Below are 9133 nucleotides of genomic sequence, written 5' to 3'. Positions count from 1 at the left end.
CCCGTGTGTCTGCGGCAAAGCTCTAGTCCTGCAGGGAGGGCTGGGAGCCCGTGACAGAGGGATCCCACTGGGTGGGGGTGGAGGGGGCCACTTGAGTCCGTACTATCCCCCTGCCCTGCAGCAGGACCCTCCAGCCTGGACCCATCAGAGCCAGGTACTGGGGAGCTTGGCACTGGGCAGATGGATAGCTCAGGGGTTTGAGCATTGGCCTACTAAACCTAGGGTTGTGAGCTCAATCCTTGAGGAGGCCACTTAGGGATCTGGGGCAAAAATCTGTCTGGAGATTGGTCCTGCTTTGAGCAGGGGGTTGGACTAGATGACCTCCTGAGGTCCCTTCCAACCCTGAGATTCTATGAGTCTCTGGGGTGCTGGTGAGCGAGTGGGTCCTGGAGAGATGGGGGGTGGGGATAGGGCCAGGTAAGCCCAGCTGCCCAGGCAGGACAGTCCTAGGGCCTGGGAGATGGTCTCAAGAAGCTGCTGGCGCAGAACGGCTGCCAGCCTCTGGGGCTGCCTGCAGCAGGAACAAAGCAGTGGCGAGATGCTGGGTGGGCCCTGCTGGGCACGGCCAGCTCAGGGCAGCAGTGGTGCCACTGAGGCAGAACAGAGCAGTGAACCCTGGGGGGCCTGAACGCCTGCCCCCAGCATCAACTGTATCCCCTACAAGGCCCCAGGCCAGTGTGGGGAGGAGCCCAGAGCAGGTTCTGCTGCCAAGGGAAGGGAGGACTGGGGGCGGTGGGTGAGCCCTAGAGGACCCCCAGTAAGTGCATGTCAAGGGGCACCTGGGCCCAGCCCAGGACCCTGTAGCAAGGCAGCTCCAAGCCGGGCCAGCGCAGGAGAGACGTGAGTCTGGGCAGGGAGCATCACACCAAGGAGCGAGCTAAGGGGCATGGAGCGAGGGGCTGCTGGGTGCACAGCCTGCCAGGAGCCCTCTGGCCCTGCCCATGCACCGCGCCAGTGCCTGCCCGGGCAGAAATGAACGGCTGGGGGGCTGTTAACTCCTCTGGCTGCTGCCCATTCCGGCCCCAAGGCTCGACCGAGGGGCAGGGGTTGGGCAGAGCTAGGAAGGCAGCCGGGCAAGGCTGTGTGTTCCCCGGAGGGGAGCCCGCTGGGGGTGGCACAGCAGCTGAGGCAGGCGCATGGGTGGGAAGGGTCTGCTCAGCCTAGACAGGCCTGCCACGGGTACCCAGGCCGCTGGCCACAACTCCAGCCAGCCACGGGCCCAGAGCCAGGCTCCTTGCAGTAGGACACCCGGGAGCCCCTGGCAGCCCAGCAACTCAGGCCACTGGGGGCGACTCAGCCCCAACCCCGCTCGCTCCCCCCAGCCCGACGGAGGCAGCCTGCGGCACAGCAGCGTTTACTGGTTGGTGGATGGCTGGTGGCTGAAGAGCGTCCAGGTGCGGAAGTCCCTGGTGGTGAAGGCGGGCGTGTGGGAGGCCAGGCAGGGGACGTAGCCAGCGTGGCCCTTCAGCTCACTGCTGGCGCGGTTACGGTTGACAACTAGAGGGGAGGAGAGAGAAGGTGAGTGGGGGGCAGGGGAGAGACTCTGAGAACCACGTTGAGAGCAGCCAGGGGTCTGCCCGGCCAGACTTCGCCCCTGGTTTAACACTGCTGGCCCCTTCACACGCCTTCCCCAGGGCACTCGGGATGCTGCGGGTCTTGTCCCTGCTTCGCGGCTGGAGGACAGGAGAAGGGACATGCCCCACGTGTGAGAGGCTGGGGGGACAGGCCAGGGAGGCCAGGCTGCACCCGAACCCACCTCTCCCTTTACAAACATGCTTTCAGGCTAATGGCATGAGACTCGCCCCCAGCCCCCCAGGGCACCCGGCAAAGGAGGGGCCGGATCACTAGCCCTGCCCCGATTTGCCCAAGGTCTCGCACCAGGAGTCCCCCAGCAAACTGCCTCCGGGACCCCTGCGTGTGTGTGTGGGGGGGGGAGGGGACATGGTGAGGGGGGGAGAGGGAGGAGACTCAGAAGCAGCAAAAGGTCCCTCCGGGGTCAGAGTCAGTGACCTGCTCTGCCCACTCACTCCCCCAGCCCTCAAGATCAAAGCCACAAGCTCTTACCATACTCCTTCCCTAGGACGGGTTTGTCTTTCCACAGGAAGGCCCCCCACCTGGTGCTGGGCTCCAAGTACTGGGCAGGGACCACTGGGTCAAACCATGATCCCTCCCGCAGGTGCTGGGCATAGGCTGTTGGAGCAAAACAAGCACATCAGAGTCACTGGGGAGGGAGCCCAGCCAGGCGCGGATCGAGGAGATGCCAGGCGTGCTCCAGGCGTGCTCCAGCACCCGTGACAGACGGTGTGGGAGTAATCTTCATAGCAGGGAACGCTCCTGCTGAGCTCAGCCCATTAGCCAGGGGCTAATGCCTTGAAACCTGCCGCTTCACCTGCCTTATAACTATTTACCATCCTGCTTAACACAACTCTGGCCTGTCTTAATAACCACAGCTCTGAGCCTGTTCTTGTAACCATGTAAACGCCGGGCCGCGTTCATGTCTTGTGGCAAGGGGTTCCACTGGCTGGTTAGCCAAGTGTGACATTTTACACCTCAGTCAAACCCATGTGCAAAATACTGGGTTTAAATGCCTAGAAAATACATTTCCCTGCCCCCTTCCCCCACCGCCTCAGCTTGTCAGGTACTTGAAAACTGATTTCCCCAAAGCGTCACCTGGGGGTCAGGGCCTGGCACAGACAATTTCAGCCCCAACGGAGATTTTCCCAGGAGGTCACAAGAGAGCGACTTTGTGACTCGCAACCTCCCGTGAAGCGCAAGAGATTTCAAAGCTGAGCCGGCGTTCCCCGAAGAGGGAGGAGCGGGGTTCTGTGCGGGGCGTGGGCAAAGCAGCAGCCAGGCCCTGAGCCGGCGTTCCCCGAAGAGGGAGGAGCGGGGCTCTGTGTGGGGCGTGGGCAAAGCAGCAGCCAGGCCCTGAGGCAGCGTTCCCCGAAGAGGGAGGAGCGGGACTCTGGAAAGATGGGCTGGTGGGGGGCGTGGGCGAAGCAGCAGGGAGCAGAGGGAGTTCTCAGCCCCTGCATTGCAGAAACTCAGGCCCAGCGGATGCAATTTTGCATCACACCCAGTCAGCGTGGCACCGTCCAGGCTGACTTGCCTAACGCCCTGATCCAGGGTGACCGGCCCCGGGGCCTCCCCCTGCAGTCCAGAGGAGAGCTCCTTCGCCACCTCCAAAACAGGGGCCAAAGCTCCCGGCACAGCTGTCCCGGTCCTTCCAGCTGCTGTGCAAAGAACGGGCGCTCCCCCTGCTGGACTGTTGGTGCCTCGTACCAACCCCGAGTGCCCAGTGTGCAGCACGGCCCTGAGTCCCCAACATGCCCCTGAGGGCCCTGGCACGTTCCCACAAGGGGCAGATGCGCAGAAGCAGCGATGGGTGTGTGACTCATGCGGAACATCAGAGCCTTGACTTGCTCCCACTTCCCATAGCCTTGGGGCACCCTCGGCCCTGGACCTCCCTCCCCCGACCACTGCCTGCAACGTCGCTTGCATACGGCACGGCCTTGACGCTGCCTCTGTGGAAATCCTGCGTTTCCCCTGGCCTTGACTACAGCAGCTCTGGTGCAATCCCTGGCCCGGCTCCCCCGAGGGCCGGCTAGCCAGGCTCCCGCGTACACGCACGGTTAGAGGGGGTCCCATCGGCCCTGCCTGGGAATCAAGGTCAGCTCAAGAAGTTCCTTTACAGAAAGCCTGACAGCGATTAGGCCACTGGTCGTGCTGATCAGTGCCGTGTTTCCGTGGGCTCACATGGCGGCCTGTATCCAGCCATTGTCTCGTCTTGGCCAGTCAGCTTTTCAGGGCAGGGAGCGTCTCCTTGGTCTGTGCTTGCCCAGCGCCCAGCACGGTGGGGTCCCAGGCATTAGGATAACACACACTGACTAAAAACTCATCATCTAGGCAGATTGACATTGCCACGCTCGGCTCCCTCCCTAAAGGAGCCTGGCATGGAAAGATGCCCCATGCCATGAATTTGCATTGGATCCACATCACCTCCACAGTCATTGGAGAGATGAGACTCCCAGGGCCCATTAAACGCCAGACGTGATTCCCCCGTCTGACCCCATCAGCACTCACGCCGGGGCAGAGCGAGCGCAGAACTGGGCTGACGCGCCGTTGCCCTGCAGCTGGTGTTATGCAGACACAGGGCAGCAGGCAGTCGGCCCAAGTAGCTTTTAGGGCATTGGTTGGGGCTATTATTAAATGGCTGCTCCAATCACGTGTTTAACACGTAACTAGCCAAACAAAAGGAGGAGAATCTGCAAGGTAATCGGTCAGGTTTCTTTCAGCACGTCTTAGTCACATTCTTAGTAGTTTTTTTAATTAGCAAAGTGCCTGGGGCACGTCTACACTGCAAGACCCCTGCCCCCCATCAGTGAGTGTAAGAGGTCAGGGCTACAGCCCTGTTCCCCCAGGATTTGCGCTCCCCGGCTGGAAATAGCTGTGCAGATGTTCCCGCTCCAGCTCCGGGACCCAGCACAGGGGTGGGTCTCAGAAGGCAAACGGGAGCATCTGCACAGATGTTTCCAGCCCCGGAGCACGAGGCCGAGTTTGAAGCCCTGGACTCGGAGACTCACTGCTGCAAGGTTTTGTTGCCATGCCATTGGAGTCCTGGTCCGTGACTGCAGTTTCTGTGCCCTAGGGGCTGGACACACAGAATACGAGGCCGCCACAATCCTCAGCAGAGATTTTTGAAAAGGACGATTAGTCGATGTTCTATTTCCCAGCATCCTACAAACGTGTCTTAAGGACAATACAGATGAGTAGCCAGCCAGCAAGCTGAGATCAATAGCCCGATGCCTCAGGGAATGCAGCACCAATGAGCATCAGAGAGCAGAAAGCAGAGTGGTTAGGTGACGGTCCCACAGCGAGTTGGGGGCAGAGCTAAGATGGAACCCAGGATTCCTGCCACAGTGCCAGAAGTGAACAGCCACCCTGCACATTCGCCCCCTGCATTCCCCCGGGCAAGGTGCTAGGAACGCTGGGGTCACCCCCACGGTTCTCGGCACTGCACTGAGCTGTCCCATGTATTGTGGGAAAACTCGCCTGTCCTTGCTCAGCACGGGCCCATCTGCAGAGCAAGACCTTCCCCAGAACCGGTCCGGGCGATGCCAGGAGCCAGCTGTTGGTATCAACAGGATGACTTTGGAAACAGGCTGCTGGTGCCCTGCCCCAGGGGAGGCATTTTGGCAGCAGCTTGTCGCCCTGTGCAGGCAGCGCAGGGGTTTGCAAGGGGCTCCTGCGGGCTGCAAGTGGACATGGCGCAGCGGCAATAGCAGCTGCAGGGTTTAGTGGCTCTTGGGTCCCCCTGTGCCGACCAGCTCTGGGAACAGTCTCGCTCTGCAGACGGGCATGGTGCAGGACACGAGACGGAGGGCGGGTTTCAAGTTCCATACACCGATGCTCTCCATCTCCGCACCCGGCCCCCACTCCCAGCCCCATCTCCTTACCAGGGGGCAAGGTCTTCCGCTCCCTCTCGGCAAGGGAGCGGGCCCAGCGGTGGTAGGCCTCGCGGCTCAGGCCGCTGGTGAGCGTGTACCAGACGTCTCGGTTGTCGCTGTTGGTCAGCCCTGTGTACCAGGTCTGGGGGATGGCGTCTCGGCCCATGGGGGTGCACTTCCAGCGCACGGCCTGCTTCAGGACGGGGGCATTGCGGGGCCCGCGCAGCGTGAGGTACTCGTCACTGCAGGGGAAAGGAGCCGTCACTGCCCTAGCTCCCGCCGAAGGAGGGATTGCACAGCCGGCGGGACAGGGAGGAGACACGTGGGGCCAACCTGGCTCCTGCTCCAGGGAGCACACGCCTCGGGCATGGCGGCTGAGCTCGGAGCCAGGCTGCTGGGGTCAGGCCTCAGCGAGCTGGGGTAGGAGCTCAGAGAAAGCTGTTCCCCACAGTGGAGAATGGGGGATCCCTAAGACACCCACATGGGCTCAGCCAGGGGTCAGAACACACATGTGCACATACACACACACACATATGTATCCTTGCTTCACCCAGGGGTCAGAACACACACACACACACGTGTGTATCCTTGGTTCACCCAGTGGTCAGAACACACACACACACACACACACGTATCCTTGGTTCACCCAGGGGTCAGAGCGCACACACGTGTATCCTTGGTTGCCCCAGGGGTCAGAGCGCACACGCACATGCTAGCTGTGACGAACTGGGACTGTTCTTACTGTGATCTGTGAATGCTGACAGGGGAGTGTGGCTAGGATAGTCTGCACTGGGGGATGGGAGATTGCCCGAAGGAGAATACCTGAGCATGTAACATGAGAACCCAGGAAGGGGTTGGAGGCCAGGTGACACCTTGGCCCGGGAAACTGAACAAAGGCTGTGGGAGGGGTCGCTGAAGGCAGAGTGTTGGAAGCGGGCTGGAGAGATGGCTGGGAGGCAGAGATGGCTCTGACCTCCCGAGGGGGGGGGGGGGGGCGGGGATTCCCTGGGACCCCAAGATGGACCTAACTGAGGGGGGCCCTGTTGTCTGTGCCTGCAAGACCTGTCTTGGACTGTATTCCTGTCATCCAAATAAACCTTCTGCTTTACTGGCTGGCTGAGAGTCATGGTGAATCGCAGGAAGCCGGGGGTGCAGGGCCCTGAGTCCCCCAATACTCCGTGACACTAGCGAGTAACCAATTGCTGTCTAAAGGCAGCGAAGGCTGCGTGCCAGCCACATGCAACATGCAGGAGCCTGAGATTTACATGGACTGGGGGTAGGGAGTCCCTTGAGAACCTGGTAATGAAGGAGAACAGCCGGCAGTGAGGGGTTGGTTTCAGGGTTGCTTCCCATCCCCGCTGAAGAGGTATTTCTGTTCCCTCTTGGCCGCCACCTCGGCTGCCTGGCACAGCCCCCCCCCCGGCATGGCATTCTGGGAGCAGACCATCATCCTCACTCTACCACCAGGGAAACTGAGGCCCAGCAAGGCAAAGTGACAGAGCTGGGATTGGGACTCAAGAGGGCCTGGCTCCCAGCCCTGCTTCTCGCTGCCCCCAGCCAGCGAGGGATTCCGGGTATTAGAAGAGCCAGAGACCAGCAGGCAGACGCCAGTGAGCCTCTCACCTGTACAACGGGGTGGGGAAGTCTGTCTCCAGAGTCCCCTGAGGGACGTATGGTCGGTCTGCCTCCAAATCCATGCCCTCCGTGCCCACCTCCTCCAGGCCACGCCGCCCCTGCCCGGGCTGCTGCCAGCTCACTGCTGCTGCCAGCCATCCTCCTGGGCTACTGTTGCCCAACACAAAGCCTGGCAACCATCCCCTAGCAACCAGGCAGGCTGGCTGGCAAAGCAGGAAGCAGCTAGACTTTGTCTCCCAGGGCAGGGAGTGGCAGGCTTAGGGCAGCGGGATTCAGGACCATCCCCCCCGGGGGAACGGGAAGGTTTTCTTCTGGCTCCTCTCAGTATGTCCTTGCAGTACAACGAGGCAGGGTGCCCTAGGATCCGATCTGGCCGGAAACTGCTTTAACACCCACCCACCCCGTGAAAAGGGTCGCAGCTTGGGGCAGCAGCAACCACCAGTGCCGAGACCCTCCCTGGCTGCTTTGTCACCACTCCCTCGCTACAAGCAGCACTCCAGCCGCCCCAGCCTGGGCTGCCAGACCCTCGTCAGTTCGACTCGCTCAGTTCCCACCCCCAACATGTACACTTCTGCCCCGGCTGCAGGGAATTCAGTTTTCACGCCAATGTCCGTACAGATTCTACCTCCAGCAGAGAAGTCTCCCGGCAGCACCCCACCCACCTAGACAGGACGCCCAGTATGGCATCGTGCCCACCAGAGATAGTGCACAGGAGAAAAGTGAGGTACAGGGGGACTCCAACAGCAATCACCTCCCTAAATTCTGTCTTGTGAGCACAAAGTATTTGAGCCAGTTACCAACTCACGAGGGAAGCGGAAACCTCCTTTAGCCTCCCTCTGCCACAAAGGGCATTCTAGCGCTCTCAACAGGCAAACGGAAATCTGCACTTCTTCCTTCAAAGGGAGACAACGGCCCGTCTACACACAGTGCCCAGCCTGGTGTGCCCAGTAGCACCTATGGCGGGGGTCGACCACCTTTCAGAAGTGCTGGGCCAAGTCCTCATTTAGTCACTCTGATTTAAGGTTTCATGGGCCAGTCATACATTTTAAGGTTTTTAAAAGGTCTCTTTCTATAAGTCTAGAATATAGAACTAAACTATTGTTGTATGTAAAGTAAATAAGGTTTTTAAAATGTTTAAGAAGCTTCATTTAAAATGAAATTAAAATGCAGAGCCCCCCGGACCGCTGGCCAGGACCCGGGCAGTGTGAGTGCCACTGAAAATCAGCTTGCGTACCGCGTTCGGCACACGTGCCATAGGTTGCCTACCCCTGACCTATGGGAAAACGATTCCTTCCTGACCCCTGTGATTTGTTTATGTCCTGAAGCATGAGGATTTGGTTGTCCCCATCTTAGTGTACACAGCTGCATGGATTATGCTTGTTTAGTGAGACAAGGTGTGACGAAGTGGGGATTTTCCCTTGTTATGTTGTATGAGAGTCTATGTGAGTCTTACTGTTTTGCATGAATGCTGTGTGTGACTTTTGCAGAGACTGCTCCAGCTGCCTGCATGGGGGTAGTCAATAGGTAGCCCACGGTCCAAATCCAGACTGTGAGAGCCTTTTCAGCAGACCGCAGGGCTCACGGGGGCTCAGGGATTCAGCCCTGCAAGGGTGCGTCAGTCCAGAGGTGCTTCCCACAGGGCTGCAGCTAGGATTCCTGGCGGCTGAAGCCCCAAGTCCAGGCGCACTTCCCACGGGGCTGCAGCCCCACGGGAGGCGCACTGGGACTTGGAACTTCAGCCCTGCCAGGACTCAGGGCTCCAGCCCCGCCTGAGGCATGTGGGGACTTCAGCCGCGCCGGGAAACACACTGGGACTGCAGGCCAGCCTGAGGCGCGCTGTGACCCGGGGCCAGCCCGAGGCGCGCTGTGACCGGGGGGCAGCCCGAGACGCGCTGTGACCGGGGGCCAGCCCGAGACGCGCTGTGACCGGGGGCAGCCTGAGACGCGCTGTGACCGGGGGCCAGCCTGAGACGCGCTGTGACCGGGGGCCAGCCTGAGGCGCGCTGTGACCGGGGGCCAGCCCGAGACGCGCTGTGACCGGGGGCAGCCTG

At 60.6% G+C, this 9133-nt stretch overlaps 1 protein-coding gene across 1 annotated transcript; it reads right to left on the bottom strand.

The window, feature by feature from the left end:
* Positions 1-99: 99 nt before the first annotated feature.
* On the bottom strand, positions 100-7216 carry C22H19orf71 (chromosome 22 C19orf71 homolog). The gene is made up of 4 exons (XM_034755320.1): positions 7071-7216; positions 5457-5689; positions 2065-2190; positions 100-1497 (listed from the first exon to the last, which is right to left on the bottom strand). Exons 1-4 carry the CDS (start codon positions 7142-7144, stop codon positions 1355-1357), a joined length of 576 nt encoding a protein of 191 aa, XP_034611211.1. The 5' UTR covers positions 7145-7216; the 3' UTR covers positions 100-1354.
* Between the last annotated feature and the right edge of the window lie 1917 nt (positions 7217-9133).

Source organism: Trachemys scripta, chromosome 22, assembly GCF_013100865.1.
Source record: "Trachemys scripta elegans isolate TJP31775 chromosome 22, CAS_Tse_1.0, whole genome shotgun sequence".
In the NCBI taxonomy this organism is placed as follows: Eukaryota; Metazoa; Chordata; order Testudines; family Emydidae; genus Trachemys; species Trachemys scripta.
The sequence above is the reverse complement of the archived record's forward strand: the minus strand, read 5'-3'. Positions and strand labels throughout refer to the sequence as shown.

Excerpts from the sequence above, each read along its gene's own strand:
- C22H19orf71 (XM_034755320.1), bottom strand. The coding sequence starts at position 7,144 with ATGGATTTGGAGGCAGACCGACCATACGTCCCTCAGGGGACTCTGGAG. Across the intron at positions 5,690-7,070 it reads TTCCCCACCCCGTTGTACAG|TGACGAGTACCTCACGCTGC; the intron begins GTGAGAGGCTCA and ends TTTCCCCTGCAG. Across the intron at positions 2,191-5,456 it reads GCGGAAGACCTTGCCCCCTG|CCTATGCCCAGCACCTGCGG; the intron begins GTAAGGAGATGG and ends TTGCTCCAACAG.